We start from the raw sequence: 18,015 nt of genomic DNA on the forward strand, positions 1-18,015 counted from the left end.
TTCTTCCCGTCTTCTCTTCTTTATTCTTTTTTTTTATTTTGTTTGCTTGCGTTCTCCTTAATTCACCTTCTTTTATGTTCTTCTTCTTCTTTGCGTAGCGTTAAAACTTTACTTTGGCACTTGCCTTTGCTCGTGCTTGTTGTGTTTCAGACCTGCATTTGCTTGTGTTTGTTATTTCTGTTGCATTTGCCAACTCCTTGTTTGTTTATTCTGTTGCATTTGCCAATGCTTGTTTGTTACATCTGTTGTATTTACCAATGCTTGTTTGTTACTCCTGTTGCATTTACCAATGCTTGTTTGTTACAGCTGTTGTATTTACCATTGCTTGTTTGTTACTCCTGTTGCATTTACCAATGCTTGTTTGTTACAGCTGTGGTGTTTGCCAATGTTTGTTTGTTGCTTGCCAATGCTTGTTTGTTGTTTGTCAGTGCTTATTTGCTGTTTCAGGCTCTTTGCCTGACTTAAAAATGGCCGCCGATGATCCCTCGCAGGGTATTGGTCAATATTGCCTGACTTCAAGATGGCGCTGGACACGATACCTCGCTCTCCCTATCTGCCTCCCTTTGCCTCCCTCCATCGCTCTCTCTGTATGCCTCCCTGTCCCTCCCTCCTTTCCCTCCCTCCCTCGCTCTCCCTGTCTGCCTCCCTCCATCGCTCCCTCTGTATGCCTCCCTGTCCCTCCCTCCTTTCCCTCCCTCCCTCTCCCTTTCCCTCCCTGCTTTCCCTCCCTCCCTCGCTCTCCCTCTGTCTGCATCCCTTTCCCTCCCTCCCTCACTCTCCCTGTCTGCCTCCCTTTCCCTCCCTCACTCTCCCTGTCTGCCTCCCTTTCCCTCCCTCCCTGGCTGCACACGGATGCCATGTACGAGATTACCTGCCAGGTCATGTGGGGATGCTGTTGCTGGGAGAACGGGGTCACCGTCGTGATGCACTTGTGGAAAGTGCACATCACTCGGTGTTATCAGCCGGGCCTCGGAGTAGCGCAGCGCTCACAAATGGCCTCGGTTTTAACCCCCTGTTCCCCGGCCCTGCAGTGCCCAGCCTTACTGTCAATCAGGCTTCATCACTGCGCGCCGAGACTCTGCTGCTCTGTGGGGGCCCAGGCGATTAATTCCATCCATTGTCAGAGTGGGGCTGCAGGGGCGCTAAGAGGTGAAATACAAAAGCCTCATTTAAAAGACCATTTGTATGTTAATGAGGCTTTTGTATTTCACCTCTTAGCCCCCCTGCAGCTCCACTCTGACTATGGATGGAATTAATCGCCCGGGCCCCCACAGAGCAGCAGAGTCTCGGTGCGCAGTGTTTGCAGACACTCTTAATTTTTTTTTAACGTGGGTAAATTGTCTGCAAGGTCCGCGGGCCGCCAGGGAAGGCTTGCCGGGCCGTACTATGAGTACCCCTGCTCTAGGTGAAAGATGGAAGAAATGTAGCTTTAATTACTTAAAGAATAGAGATTTCTGAAGAGCTTTGGAATATCGTATATAAAACGAGGGTCACCTTATATTGAGCTTCGAGAAGTGGTATCTTGGATATTGATGTCTGGTAGCCAAAATCCTAAATAAATGCAGGTGCAAGTGGAATTAAAGATTTCGCTGCCATCTCCCATTGACCCCAATCTCTGTGTGTTTGGGAAAATATAAGTATCTTAGTTTTGCTGTTGTTCAACCAAATTTTATTAGCCCGATTAAAAGCATACAGTGTGTGAAGTGCTCTTTGCTATCCAGTACTTGGGAAATCAAGTATCGCAGAATCAGTATCCCTGTATTGCTGTACCTCTAAATGCTGCTCCCTACTTTTGGGGAACCGGCCTTGGATTTTCTAATGCTGAGCCAAGATCTGCGGTGTCCGGTCGCCAGGCGAGACCTAAAAACAAGCGAGAGAGAGAGAAAGAAGGACAAAACACAGTTCCGGACCCAACCACTAGATGGCGGAAGAAATTCAAAGTATTTGAATCCATAAAACTCTTCAGGCTGCAAAAATACTCATCGTATGTAACCATTTCGTTACTGAGGTCCTAGTAATTCCAATGGCTTGGAAATATTGCGAATTACAATATTTTCGGAAATAGCCAGCATGAACCAGTGTTTTCAGACTGATTATCGCATGTTTTCCCCTTTTACAGCTGAATTCTCAGAGTGAAACCCCACATAACATGGTTCAATAGAGCAGGTAACTTCAGTTACCAGGCCCTTGGAATAATCAGGCCACTGGTCATAGAGCACTCGGTCCCCTAAGATCTCCTTGAGGTGAATCACTATTCTAGGATCTGACTGGATGCTCAGTGATCAGTTATGCAAGGTGGATGGTTAACTGTTCTGGGAAATGAACAGTGCCCATTAATTAGATAGCCACCTTGGTCACTCTGTGTTTATGGTGTCCCTCCGTGCTCTGAGACATACGTTGTTACCCACAGTCTCAGATCCAGGTTGTCACCCACTATACCAAATATGTTTGATGAGCAACTGTCGTCAGTTCCATGTGATCTCTTGCTGCATAAAGATCCATGAAATTCATGTGGTTGTTCAGTATCTTGTGTTCCATGTGTTCGGTCAGTATTTTGAGATTCATGTGTTACTCAGTGTTTTAATAACCGCGTGAGTATGCGGTATTTGCATATCCATATGGTCACTCAGTTTTGTATTATTTTCTTACTAGTGTTTTGACACCTACATGCGTACTAGCTTCCTATATATGCAGTTACTCGATGCCCTGATTTCCACATGCTTACTCAGTGCCCTTAGATCCACCGGATCACTCAGTGTTCTGATATTCATGCTATTAGTTTTCTGTCTACTGTGGCCACTCACAGTATTGAAATTCATGTGGTCACTCAGGATGCTGAAATCCATGCTCTTCCTCCATGTTTACAGGTCCAGTTGGTTACTCAAGTGTCCTAGATCAAAATACTCAGTATTTTGAGATGCAAATGGTCTATAAGTGTTTGGAAATCCACGTGATTGTATGATGTTGTGTGATCACTGTAGCTTGGGTATGTAGTGACTGTATGATGTTGAGTGATCACTGTAGCTTGGGTATGTAGTGATTGTATAATGTTGAGTGATCACTCAAGCCTGGGTATGTAGTGATTGGATGATGCTGTGTGATCACTGTAGCTTGGGTATGTAGTGACTGTATGATGTTGTGTGATCACTGTAGCTTGGGTATGTAGTGACTGTATGATGTTGTGTGATCACTGTAGCTTGGGTATGTAGTGACTGTAGGATGCTGTGTGATCACTGTAGCTTGGGTATGTAGTGATTGTATAATGTTGAGTGATCACTCAAGCCTGGGTATGTAGTGATTGGATGATGCTGTGTGATCACTGTAGCTTGGGTATGTAGTGACTGTATGATGCTGTATGATCACTGTAGCTTGGGTATGTAGTGATTGTATGATGTTGAGTGATCACTCAAGCCTGGGTATGTAGTGATTGTATGATGCTGTGTGATCACTGTAGCTTGGGTATGTAGTGACTGTATGATGCTGTATGATCACTGTAGCTTGGGTATGTAGTGATTGGATGATGCTGTGTGATCACTGTAGCTTGGGTATATAGTGATTGTATGATGCTGTTTGGTCACTGTAGCTTGGGTATATAGTGATTGTATGATGCTGTTTGATCACTGTAGCTTGGGTATGTAGTGATTGGATGATGCTGTGTGATCACTGTAGCTTGGGTATATAGTGATTGTATGATGCTGTTTGATCACTGTAGCTTGGGTATGTAGTGACTGGATGATGCTGTTTGATCACTGTAGCTTGGGTATATAGTGATTGTATGATGCTGTTTGATCACTGTAGCTTGGGTATATAGTGATTGTATGATGCTGTTTGATCACTGTAGCTTGGGTATGTAGTGATTGGATGATGCTGTGTGATCACTGTAGCTTGGGTATATAGTGATTTTATGATGCTGTGTGATCACTGTAGCTTGGGTATGTAGTGATTGTATGATGTTGTGTGATCACTGTAGCTTGGGTATATAGTGATTGTATGATGCTGTTTGATCACTGTAGCTTGGGTGTGTAGTGATTGTATGATGCTGTGTGATCACTGTAGCTTGTGTATGTGAGTTGTGCGTGATTGCTCACTGGTATGTGATCCATGTGGCCCCTCAGTGTGCTTAGTTCTTTTTGATTGCTCACTGTTCAGAGATCCATGTGGTAACTTAGTGTTTTGATTTACACGTGATCATCTATGTTGTGACATCCATGATGTTGCTCAGTGTTTGGAGATCTATGTGATCCCTCAGTTTGCTGAGATCCATGGTGTCACTTGGTGTTCCGAAATCCACATGTGTGATCTATTTTATAAGATCCACAGGATTACTCACTGTCCTGAGGTGGTCACTCTGTGTTTTGCATGATGGTCAATGTTCTAAAATGAATTTTTTCACTCATTCCAGCAATGGTTCGATCTTTTAAAGTGCAGGCAGTAATAGCAGCAGTGAACCAGTTTCGGATAGTTTTATAATTGTGATTTCTAGTTTCTCATGGTTTGGGTCTTGTACTGACTTTGTGAAAGGCTTCTGACTACTGATCCGGTTTGTCTCCTCAGGAATTCACAGCAATGACAGTAACCTGTACCTGCCCGCCAAGAAGAACAAGTCTAAATGCTGCCAGTGAAGACGGTCTGAAGAAGTTCTGGTGCCTTCACCATCAGATACCCTGGGCCCGTGCTGAAGGAGCCCAGTCCTCTCCCAGACAAGGCACTGGCAAACTCCATGACTTTTACACCAAAGAGCTACCAGATCCCATGCCTTGGGTTGTAGTGGCCAGTAAGGGGACATTGTTTAGTCATTACATTTACCCTGGCAAACGGCCCCTTAATAGGATTAATCTGGTGCCACTGTGGCCCAAGTTTCAATCTCTTAACAGTACCTAATTATTAATAATATTCTGTACTGGAGTGGGAAAAACCCCAATTCTATACATTTTCATGAACTGTGCTCAATTGGAAACACCGCAATTATTCCAGTGTATCCTGTACTTATGCAAATCTCTCATGTACCCTGCACTGCCAAATCCATGTGCATCATGCACTCTAGTGCCAAATACCCCAGTGTGATTTCTACTAATGCCAAATCCATTTTGTATTCTATACCCAACTCAGAGAATTTTGCACAGCAATGCTTCGTCCTTCACATATCCAATACTCAGTGCCAAATAATGCAGTGCACTCAGTGTCTTGTACTCACTCATCTACTCTCCATGTAACAGATTCACAATGGACCAATCCCCAGTACCCTACACTCCAGCGACTCATTCCTCAAGTATTCTGTTCCCTGGGCCATACACTCCCCATGGTCACAAGTGCATGTATACTCCAGTATCCGCTAACAGTGCATTCTATACTCCAGTTCTAGAAGTGCTAATCAAATGTACCCTGCATTACAGTACTACATCTCTCATATATCCTGCGCTCCGGTACCTAATCTCCCACAATGTCACAAATGCACCGCACGTTCTACCTGTATCTGCCATCAACGTATTCTGTGCTCCACTGCGGTCAAGTATATACTCAGTGCCAAATCCCTCAGTGCAACCAGTGTCCCCTGTCCTCCACTACTTAATGGTACGTGCTGCCAACATGTTTCGTACTCTCTATATCGTGTCCATCTTGTTCTCCGGAAGCAAACCCTGTGTCCTATATATACTATACACCATGTTCTCCTGTTGCAGGTCCCCAGTGCTTCATTGTATACCTTTTGCTTGAGTGACAAGTTTTCAGTGTGATCTGTAATGACCAGTGCTCCAGAGCCAAATCCCATCTGAAACCGGTACTCCAGTGTCACATCCCCTTCTATAGCAAAAGACTGTTTCACTGAGATAATATATAAGTTAACCTGTTTTGCAGTTATGAATTAGTTTGCAATATATACATCTGACATCTCAATCAAACATTAGATTGTATTGTAAAATATGAACAGTAAAGAATCTAAAGAAATGGACTCTTTAGATTTGCCCTAAATCTATGGGTTGATATGAAAGTTTCCATGTCACGTCGTTTTAACTATGCAGGTCAATGTGGTTTTATTTCCTCCCTACCGTGTCGTTTTGCTAGAAGTGTTTAACACTTACAAGTGGTTTTACCAAGGCCTAATCCATTTTGGGCCCTATAGGACCCTTTTCTAATTTTATCAAGCCTATAGCTACAGAGTACACCATCCTAACCAGTAAGTTCACAGATTGTTAGCCAGAACGTGTACACCCCTCCTTTTGAAGACAAACACCATTTAGTTCCCTGTTTTTTTTTCAAATCTACCTGGATTATCATTCCTACTATAAAAGTAGCGGATCGTTTTTTTTTAAATTCCTCTTACACATTAAATCAATGAAACGGACTTTTGTTATAAAATGGTGCCTAATTTTCATAGAGGTCTGTAGGACTGCTTCTTGTCTCTTATACATTCCAAGTGCTGTCAATGTATCCTGTACTCTACCTTACAAACCTTAGTTATTCCCAGTAGAGCTTACACTTACACCGAGTCACATTCCCAGTGTTATGTCCCAATGTAGGACAGCATATATCCATATTCTCCTTATATCATATATGCATTTATATAAGTATATACCATCCTGCTCCTTTACCCTTTTACACTATCATCACCCACCCTCACTTGTGCAGCACTCCAACCCTTAATCAATCCAAGGTATCACCTGATACAAGCAGCACTGGCAATCATAAAAAAGGAATGCACTATCTTGTTGTTTCAAAGGTACCTTTACTTTTGTATTACGTATGGTACAGAACTGTGGCCATCACCACAAAAAAGGCCACAGAATCAGAATCCACATATTGCCGTATGTATGCACATGCTCTATAGATCAATATTACTCATGAGTGTTCTACAGAAATGCTGGTGGTTATATGGCTATTGTTAAAGTTGCTTCAAGTGATGCATTTCTACTTTGGTACATTGAAATGTTATGTGTGTGTGTATAAAGTGCAAGTGTGAATGTGTGGTTGGCTGATAATGGAATGCAATGCCTAATAAAGTTAATTTTATAATTTTGTAAAAATGCCTACTTTCTCTCTGATTACGTCATAATTGGAAATCTTGCATGGAGACGCATAAGGGGCCTGTTTGTTAATGTATTTTCACTAAAACAAGGAACATACAGGCACATGCATCATTGATGGCTTTTGCAATTCCTTAATTACGATTTTTAAGGAATCGCAATTAAGGAATCGCAAAAGCCTATGCATGTAGAAATTGCTTAAAAAATAGCGATTTCTAAACATTCCTTAATTGCGATTCTCAAATTGCGAGTCGCAATTAAGGAATACCTCCGCATTCATGCCTAAAGGCCCATAGGAATGAATGGGAAGACATTCTCAATTTGCGAATCTCAATTAGAGAATCGCAAATTGAGAATGCAATTTCAATGGTGCCAGGGTGTCAATAGGACACCCTTTTGCACCCCCTGAAACTGATCCGTGCACATATGTTGCGCACACACATGCCCTCAGGGCATGTGTTTGTGCAACATGAAACTTTGAAAAATGCACAAAAGTGAATTTTTTAAAGTTTTTGCAAATTACCATGAAGTTCAACTTCAAGGTAATTTGCTACGCCTATTAGCGAAATCGCTAATTTTATTACTTTGATGCATTGCATTTAAGGAATCTCAATTTGGGATTCCTTAAATGGAATCGCAATTTAAGGAATCTCAGTTTAGAGATTCCTTAAATTGCGATTTTTGCATTTGGGATGATCCATCCCAAATGCAACAAGCATTGAAAATGCAATAGGTCTCGCAATAACGCGAGTCTGAACTATTAGCATTGTAAATGATTATGCCCTTTATTTTTGCGTTCTGGTTTTTGGAACATAAATAAAAGGCTTTGCCATTTACAAGGCCTATAGCTTAAATTTGCGTTAAAACGAGACCTATTGCATTGCAATGGTGGTGGTGCTGCTGAGTTTTCTCTGAATCTGCACCCACAATCTGCACCCGTGTGTGAGTGGCGTTGCGTGTGTGAGTGGCGTTGCGTGTGTGAGTGGCGTTGCGTGTGTGAGTGGCGTTGCGTGTGGCGTTGCGTGTGCGAGTGGCGTTGCGTGTGCGAGTGGCATTGCGTGTGCGAGTGGCGTTGTGTGTGCGTGTGGCGTTGCACGTGTGAGTGGCGTTGCGCGTGTGAGTGGCGTTGCGCGTTTGAGTGGCGTTGCGCGTGTGAGTGGCGTTGCACGTGTGAGTGGCGTTGCGCGTGTGAGTGGCGTTGCGCGTGTCAGTGGCGTTGCGCGTGTCAGTGGTGTTGCGCGTGTCAGTGGCGTTGCGCGTGTCAGTGGCGTTGCGCGTGTCAGTGGCGTTGCGCGCGTCAGTGGCGTTGCGTGTGTGAGTGGTGTTGCTTGGGTGAGTGGCGTTGCGTGGGTGAGTGTGGTGTTGCGTGGATGATAGTGGGCTTGCGTGGGTGTGAGTGGCGTTGCGTGTCTGTAAGTGTTGCTGTGTGGGTGAAAGTGGCACAGAGCCTTTGATGTGACATTTCACCCAGTATTTCCTCCTGAAATGTGAAAGGAAAATATAGAAGGTGTCTGTATTTTGTTGCAGAACTCAGAATCCCGAATCCAAATCTGGATTAAATGTCAGTTGAAATTATAAAGAAACTAAACAAAAAAGACATCTATCAAAATAAAACAAGATAAAATGTGTATTAACCTCATATCTTAAGTAGTTATGCAAGGAATAACCAGGCTTGTCCTGTAAAATGTACCAGGCTTGTCCTTGAAGACAAGGAGGGAAGGGAGCTGAAACCGCCTGGGCAAGCCAACCCGTATTCAATTACCGGGAAGAACAGTAAAACGGCGAATAGCACAAGAACCGCGTATGTCTTAATATTTTATGTTTCCACCGGGTGTGCACAAATTATCAAAGCGACGGACCCGCCAGAGCATTAGTCAGTGCTTCTGCAATCATATTCTGGAGATTTACATTCTGTTCTCTCTCTGTGTGAGCCTCTTCATTGCTGCAGTCTGTCTAAGAAGGATGCTCTCGAGCCAATAATGTATGAGTGGCATCCCTAACACATCCGGTCCCCCGAGGCTACTGAGACCTTTGTGTGTGTCTGGCTTCCTTTAGGATACACTTCTTGCTGGAAGAGTATGGAGAAAGATAAGCGCAATACAGGTTTCAGCTCTTTCTTGAAGGATTACTGTCCAGAACAAATGCGCAATTCAGGGCATGAAAATGAATTTAATCTGTAAAATGTGTAACCATGGTATTACGGGCTGCTCCTGCTGACACTGCGGAACTTTTACACAAGGTTCATAAATCTGTCAAGTTTTGAAGACTGTGATTCAGCGTGCGGCATGGCGGGAAATAAACATGCACCTTACACGGAATGATGATTGATGCAAGACCTGAGTGTAAGATCACTTGGACTCGGCTTTGGGATTCACAGATATGCAGGGCAGTAGGGTGTGGGTGTATGTACGTCACCATTGCATCATAGGTTTTCCATCGTGGGATGTTACATTGCAAGTGAGTACATCAGGAGTTTTACTTCCAGGTTAGGATTTCAGTACTTCGCAGTCTTTTACCTCGCAGATAAGTTAAGTTTTAATGGCACAGAGCCTTTGATGTGGCCTGGCGCAGGAGAAATGCTGCTGCTGCTAATTAAATACAAGAGCGGCCGGGAAGCGGCCAGGAAACACAAGTACGGCCGGCCACATAATTAGGGGAGGAGAAGCCGCACAGCACACGCTGGGAGAAGCCCTTTGATGTGCTGTGCGGCCGCGATGCGCGCTCTGTGCTGGGGGAGGGGGAGGGCCATTAGGAACAGGAACAGATGGCCATGAAAGTGTATGAGCCAAATGCGCGTGCCTGTACGTGCACTCGAAGAAAACGCCACGGAAAAAAGCGGTGGTTTGACAATCCGTTTGAGCACTTGAATTCTCCCCCATTTCCCATTGCTTCGCAATGGTAAAGGACGAGACCTAAAAATACTGGTCGCAAAGGGGCAGATTCTGAGAATCTGCCAGTTTGAGACCAGCTTTTAGCTTGATGCATGTGGCTGCTGGTCCGGTTTTTTGCTCTGTCCCAGAACAACCTATCCTAAAGGAACAGCAGGACTTACTTCTTCCGCTAAACTAAAGGAGGTACTGGAATGTGAACTATTATGTGCAAAAGGTGCAAGGACCTCTTATCCGGAGTACAGAGCCACTTGAATTTTGTGACGCTGGTGGGTTTCCCACATAATAATGAATACACTACACTTGCCAGATAATCCTAATTTGTAGATTTCAACAAATAAAGCAGTTTTTAAAAGCCAAAGAGATCGAAAGTGACTAAATAGAAATGCCATATGTGGTGCTACATTAAGTCAGAGACCGTTTGCTAAGATTAACTGGTCAGCTTGCAGGTGCTGTCTACTGTGTTCTATTGTGAAACTGGTACTAATGGGGTGAAAGCTTTGACAGTATTAATGTGTGTTAAAATGTCACAATAGGGACTAATATGTCCTCAGAATGTGTTGAATTCAGCCCAATATATATATATATATATATATATATATATATATATATAAATATATATATATATATATATTTATTATTTTTTTGCAGCACAATTTAGTCTGCTTGCCCTGTTTATTGGTCCTTTATCCCCCCCCCCCCCCCCGACAGCAACATATGCTACAATCACTGCACCAAATGTTCAAAGCATTTTTGAGGTAGTAAAACGATTTGAAACCACAAAAATGCTTATTTATGTACAAACACCAAACTGCGATTCTTCAGAATTGCACTTTGGGTTTGTGATTCAGTATTTGGAACGGGTGTGTTTAGGGTGTACCATCCACATATTATATCGTAGTGGTATGTGTTAATGTTTTACTAACGAAATGTGGTTGCAAAGCATTCATATTTTACAGAAATCTCAAAAGAGATAGTAACCCATTCGCAAATAGGAAGTACTGCTTTCCCTTTGAGAATACTTTTAAAAACATTCAAGTACATGCATCATTGTTGCCGTTTGCGATTCCTTAATTGCGAAAATTAAGGAATCGCAATTTAGGAATCGCAAACGGCAATGCATCAAAAAATCACAATTTTTATAGCGATTCCTTATTTTTCCTTAATTGCGATTCACAAATTGCGAATCGCAATTAAGGAATCCCTTCCCATTGATTCCTATGGGCCAAAAGGCCCATAGGAATGAATGGGAAGACACTCTCAATTTGCGATTCGCAATTAGCTAATCGCAAATTGAGATTGCGATTTCAAGGGTGCAGGGGTGTCCAAAGGACACCCTGTTGCACCACTGAAATCAATCTATGCACATATGTTGTGCACACACAGGCCCTAAGGGCATGTGTGTGAACAACATGACAGTTTGAAAAATGCACAAAATTGCATTTTTCAGCTTTTTCGCAAATTACCATGAGGTCCAACCTCATGGTAATTTTTTCCTCCTAATTGCGAATTCGCTATTTGTTTTAGGTGTCATGCATTGCATTTAAGGAATCGCAAATAGCGATTCCTTAAATGCAATCGCATTTTTAGAAATGGCTAAAAATAGCGATTTATTGAATTTTGGATTGATGCATCCCAAATAGTGATTTAGGAATCGCAAACGGCCGATTTTTGAGATTCGCACCGTTTGCGATTCCTAAATCGCTTGTTGCATGTGGCTGATTATGTTCGAAGCATATGAGCTGCAGATCCTACACTTTGCATTAGATCGCCACCTGGTGTTGGGCTCAGATGATTGCATGTTGTTGTCGTCTTGGAAGAAGTCTTTGTAGTCACGAGATAGGTGACTCCTTCCTTGGACGATAGTGCGAATGAGCATCGGCTCCATCCTTAGATTGTTTTTTCCCGCCACTGGGTTCGGATGAAACTTTTCCGCTCCGGTTCGAAAATCTACTTTTCAAGTACTTCCACACACAAAAATGTCTTCAAACTTCAACAAACAACTTTCAATATCGATAAACATCGACTCGACTTCATTAGCTTGATTCCGGTTGTCGACCCCGGCCTTTGGGCCTACCCATGCCGTGAGGCCTACACCTCATGGAAAGGACGCCATTCAAAAGATGCCCCTGAGTGTGGAGCAAAAGTTCCACACAGTGACCATCACAAGGTCTGTAACCTGTGCTTATCGCCAGAACACGACGAATCCAGCTGCAAAGCATGTGCATCCTTTCGATCGAAAAAGACTATTTGAGATCGGAGGGCCCGTCGACGCAATATGCAGCGATACGCTTCAGACCGGTGGATATCTTTGACGAAGGTCCATGCGTCCCAGAAGAAGATTCCAATGATCTCCAGATCGTATCTGTGGCAGATGACTCCGATGACTCCATACCTTTGGGTCAACGCGTGAGTACCACTGCCCCTACCCCAGCCCAAACAACGAAATCGAAGGCAAAGGTCAACACTCCACCTGCGGGGCCCAGTCGAGACCAAAAAAACACTTTGAAAGCCCCGCCATCGAGCCTGTCTCCAAAGAAAATAAGGAAGCCTTCCGGTAGCTCCATACCGAGCAGACCGCATGTGCCGATACCACCTGCTCCCTTGGCACCGAAACAAAAAGAAGTCCCGGTTCTGAAAGACACTCCAAAACCGTTGACTCCGAGAGACAAAGCGGCTCCAATAACAACTAAGCCTGTTTCCCATGTCCCTAAAACAGCTTCCACTCCGAAGCCGATACCCTCGAAGCCAAAACAGGCAAAGCCTGCTTCCGATGCGCTTCTAAGTCCACGAAACAGGCTTCGGCTCCAAAAACAATATCTTCAGTGCAGAAATCTACGCCAAAGGACTCAATATCAGCTCCTAAGGCTAAAGACAAGCAACAAACAGGTTCGGAACCGAAAAAATCGTCGCCGAAGGCTGTGCCTCAAGAAGAGGAGCTTTTCCAACCAGATCCTTTACAAAAAAGGATCTACATTGATCCAGAAACAGGACATGTTTCCACTACACCACACAGGAAGAGGAAGTCAGATACAGCACCTACACCTCCAGTGCCTGTCAAGAAGAAGGATGCTGCCACATCTCCTCTGCACCCTTCTTCTCCTGGATCTCCTTCTTCTCCTCTTTCTTTAAACATTTAACCTCAAAATTCTCCTCCTCGTTCTCCACCACATACACCTCCTCAGGATGTTGATGATGATGAGTATAGCATGTGGGGGAGGGAGAGACCCAGATGACCCTTTTCCCTACCAAACAGGTTCACCAGACTGGAAGTATCCAAACCCACATGATGTACCAGATATTCCTGACCCACCTACATATCCATCTAAACCTTCTCCTCCAGAAGACAATATTGGGTTTGGACATCTATCACAATGTCACCATGCATTCAGATGAGGCAGAGGAAGATTTTTTATTAGACACTTTTGAACACTCCCAAAAATCTGTGCAAATACTGCCAATGATTAAAGGAGTCATTAAGCACGCACCAGAAGTGTTTAAAGATCCTGTACGAGCTAGAATCATAAACCCAAGGATAAAGAAAAAGTACAGACCAGCTCCTGGGAACCCTGCCTACATTAAAGGACAGCTACCCTTAGACTCCCTAGTAGTTTCAAACGTAAGGAAAAGAGCAAATTCACAAACATCAGGTGAAGCACCACCTCCTGATAAATCAAAGATCATAGATGCTTCCAAAGCGCTACATAGTTTTTTCCAACTTTGAGCAAGAGGCAGCCAACATCAGGTATGCTGCGGCACCCTAACGCACATGCCCAGGAACCTATACACACTGTTGGGAGGATAGCGCATGCGCAATAATACCAGTACGCTCGGCGCACGTGCCCCTTTCACGATACCACACAGGAGGCAGCAGTGACTTCTCTGGCATCCCGGAAAAGCCTTATATGGCCCACAACTTTTCCTGGTTCATTAGCCAATTAAGCGAACATTTAACAGCGAGGTATGCTGCGGCACCCTAGCGCTTGCCCAGGAACCTATACACACTGTTGAGAGGTAAGCACATGCACGATAGTACCAGTACGCTCGGCGTACGCGCCGCTTTCACAATACTACACAGGAGGCAGCAATGATTTCTCCGGCATCCCGGAAAAGCCTTATATGGCCCTCCATTTTTTTCCCAGTTCATAAACCAATTAAGTAAATATTTAAAGGCGATTGGTGTGGGTATTTAAGACAAAAAAACGGGCTCTTTTCATTACCAGTGGAGCCGCAGTCGGGGGAAGTAAGGCACAGCAATTGTCCTGTAGTAGTGAGTATAACTAAGCAACCTCGCTTACCATCACATGAAGTAAGTGACTATGAGGCTTCTATACAGATTAAGGAGTATACCTTATTTTTTACAGGGTGCAAAAAGCACTTCAACCCCACCGTTTTGAAGGCTCATGGTGCCAACCAGCACTTTGGCAACAAGTATGCTTACAACTGTTTCTTTCCTATATGATTAATCAGAAAACCTTAAAAATTAGCGGACTAGAGCGTGTGTTTTATGTTAAATGTTATGTGTGTATTGTCTGTGTTCTTTTTTTACAGGGCACTTCACCACAATAGGATGAAATACTACTTCTAGCAGTTGTAGCCCTCACAAAACATTTTTTAGGTAACTGAACCAGCAGCACTGGATATTACAACGATAATACCTATAATATTCTTTTTCTTTGTGTTCTTTTTGTCCTTCTTTGCAGGTTCCCATTGTAGAAACTTCGAAACAGACAAGTAGGCACATACTAGCCTTTTTTGAAAATATCACTTTTCTGTAATTTAACTAGAATTACCGAGGGACGTGAGTAAGGTGGGGATCTGTGCACCCCGTCCTGAAGAAGAAGTCTAGCTTCAAAACATGTTGACGAGGCACACATGAGATGTTGTACATTAACATACAAAATACCTCACACCCACTCTTTTTAATAATACCAGCATGGGGGCCCACTAAAGTTTTCTGTAGACCTCACATGCCAGGTACTTTTTAACCTCACTTTGTCACTTTTCAGAACCCACCACTCACTTTAACCCCTTGCCCGCGGCCGGAATTCCGCTCCTGTGCTGGACATTCCGATCGCGGGAGTGGTCATGACGGCCCCCAGCCGTCATCAGCACACGCGCACTGTGTGCCATGACGGCTGGGGGCCGTCATCAGCATGGAAGGGGTTAATACACTGAAACCTCATACGCACCACACATAGCCAATCTAAAAACGTGCTCCTGCTTAGTCACTGGTTAGCAGCACGCTGCATCCCGTAGAGGGGTGCGAAGACCCCAATGATGAAGCATGACACCAAGGGTCCTTTTGGTGTGTGAGGGGTTTTTAAAGAACACAGTGTGCTCCCCACCATCGTAGGGACCACGCTTAGAAAATCTTGATGTGGATTGTTTGTTTAATTAATATACAGTACTGAACAAGACACCTAAATAAATTATAAAGCGCATAACACCCATGAGGGTTTCTCAAGAATCCTCTAAAGGTTGTGGAAAATTAGGTATAGCCATTGGAATTCGGCGAGTCTGTGGCTAAGGTAAATATAGAACAGGTGAGGACTTTATACATAATTCATTATGTGACACTTAGTCCGCTAATTTAAGACCAATATGTATTGTTTCAGCTTCAACTGGATAAATTATTACTAAAACACTTCACAAAATATACTTGCTGTTAAAGCTAGATTCTATGGCATGTTAAATAAAGAAGCTATGTGTTACGGCCAAACGATATTAACCAAATAAATAAAACGACGTATGAAGCTAATATATATTTTGCAGTTTTGTTATAGCACAAAATCAGTGCAAGGGCTTTAGAGTGCAAGAAATTAGCCCCATTAACATTACACAAGGATCAAAAAATGCATCATAACAGTATCTGCCATTTTTAATTTACAATTCTTATATGGTGGTCGGCCATGTTAGAATAGTAAATTAAAATGTTTAAAACGATTAGAAGAGGGGGGTGTTGCCAACAGCCGGAGAAGATGGCCTGCTCACTAGTGCAGCTCCGGCCTTCTCTGCCATTTACCCGTTAATATCCATAATACATCCATATCCACTGGACACTGACTGCAGTGCACTAACACCTGGTGCGGCAGATTAACAACCCGGATGGCGATCAGCAGCGAGTGAGGCCGCCAGAGCCCAGAGAAGTTGAGGCCTGTGTGGGCCGGGATGCCCTGATGTGACGCAGGCACGACCCGGACGTGGAGTCTGCAATCCCGGCGGTACAGTTGCAGCCTGCGCGATGATACAGCAGCAGAGGGGATCGCTTCACGGATGAATCGCCTAGAGTCTGAGCTCAGCGGCAAACTGATGGAGAGCCCTGGGTGGCTGTGAGAGCCAGCGGAAAACCTGCGAGAGGAACCAGCAAGAAGGGGCCGGTGTCCAGTCCACCAAGAACGACGCATCTAGACCGGTGAGGAGCGCGCCGAACCCTCGGGGCAAAAAGTGAAACTGCCCTCGTGGCTAAGAGCGTGCAGTCTGCGATCAGCGCAAACCAAGAGCACGTTGGGGGCGCTATGAAAACACTGAGCGGCCAGTACCATTCACGACGGCGAGACCGCAGTGTAAGTGCTAATGTGCAATAGCTCCAGATCTTGTCCCTCGGCTGTTCACCATCAATGGAATTAGCGAGCCACTGCTGTGGCAAGTAAATTCCTTATCAAAGAACCCTCCAGAACAAAGTGTGCAGAGACTCCTGGCAGGTGGGGTGTGCCACGCTACCATCCTAAGGCACCGCGGGCCCTAAGTGCTGGGGGCCAGGCGGATTCAGGACTTAAGCAGTGGAAGTGGACGCTAGACTGTGACTACTGCAGCAACACACAGCAGTTACTAATCACTGCCCGGCCATAGCCCAAAGTCAAAACTACACCTGAATATTGCAGCTGTACAAGCACATAACGCAAAGGCGTGTGAATTCACAAGAGGGAAACCGACAGACCGCGTGAGGATCCCTGACTGGCAGCAGCGAGTACCCGGAGAACACACACGCTACCTCATTGAAGGCGCCACATGAACGCAATGATGTTGGACAATAGAGGCGGGCGTCGCTCGAATCAATCAAAGTTGGATACATTTGCATGGAAAAAAGTGCATGATGGGGCAGCTGGGCAGGCAGCCAGCCCCGGAGCAAGAGACTTAACAAAAACAGGCTGAGAAGGAATCCCCCACGCTGCAGGATATAATGTTAGCCATCACCAGTGTGCGCACCTCCCTTGAGGGGTGCTTGGATTCATTGTCCACAGATAACTCTCTGCTGCAGGCGGAATTGAGAAAAATGGGCACACGGATCAAGGAAGTGGAAGATGTGACTCGCGGCCTGGTTTTGGATATGGCAGCCATGAAGAAACAAGTCCTGGACCTATAAGCTACCAGCGAAGCATTAGCTACACAACTGGATGATTATGAGGGCAGATCAAGGAGAAACAACGTCAGAATTCTGGGAGTGCCGGAACGAGCTGAGGGACCGGCAGCGGATCTCTTTGTGGAAGACCTAATCACAAAACATTTGCAGCCCGAAATCTCTCCAACTACTTTTCTATAGAGCGGGCGCATCGAGTACCGGGAGGCATGCCAAGGCTGGGATGCCCCCAGGTCCATCCTGGCGCGGGTGTACAGTTACAAAGATCGTGACATCATTCTCCAAACTGCCCGCAACGCACCGCCTCTCAAATGCAAAAATAAGACAATAACCTTTTTTCCCCAACTTCACTAAGAAAGTACAGAAACAGAGGCTTAATTTGCTAGAAGTTTAAAAGACCTCAGAGAGAAGGAGCTAAAGTACGCAATGTTGTTTCCAGCAAAGCTCAGGGTCGAGGCGGAGAGCTAAAGCTGGTTCTTCACCGAGCCAGGAGAGGTTTGGGACTGGCTCGAGGGATGGCGCACAGTTGGTGATCGGGCCGATCCAGATCAGCGAGAGCGGCGACAGGGAAAAACACAGAGACGTCAGAACCAAATCAGGAAGAATGAACTCTCAACAATAAAATATCTGATAAATGATACAGCACGGCAGGAACTGAATAGGGAGGTTCGACCACTCCATTGCCCAAGTGATGCCGAAAGACCTCCCAATGACAAGGTTGCACGGTCTCCAAGACTACCGGGGCTGC

At 44.7% G+C, this 18,015-nt stretch overlaps 1 protein-coding gene across 2 annotated transcripts in view; it reads left to right on the forward strand.

Moving 5' to 3' along the window:
- Positions 1–7,019, forward strand: part of RAB34 (RAB34, member RAS oncogene family) — a 93,543-nt gene extending 86,524 nt beyond the window's left edge. For both annotated transcript variants that reach the window (XM_078680106.1, XM_078680105.1), the window contains exon 11: positions 4,555–7,019. In XM_078680106.1, the coding sequence (XP_078536232.1) occupies positions 4,555–4,622 (68 nt within the window). In that variant the 3' untranslated portion in view covers positions 4,623–7,019. The remainder of the gene's footprint in view (positions 1–4,554) is intronic.
- The last annotated feature ends 10,996 nt before the right edge of the window (positions 7,020–18,015 follow it).

The sequence above is a fragment of the Lissotriton helveticus genome, chromosome 3_1 (assembly GCF_964261635.1).
Source record: "Lissotriton helveticus chromosome 3_1, aLisHel1.1, whole genome shotgun sequence".
Lineage (NCBI taxonomy): Eukaryota > Metazoa > Chordata > Amphibia > Caudata > Salamandridae > Lissotriton > Lissotriton helveticus.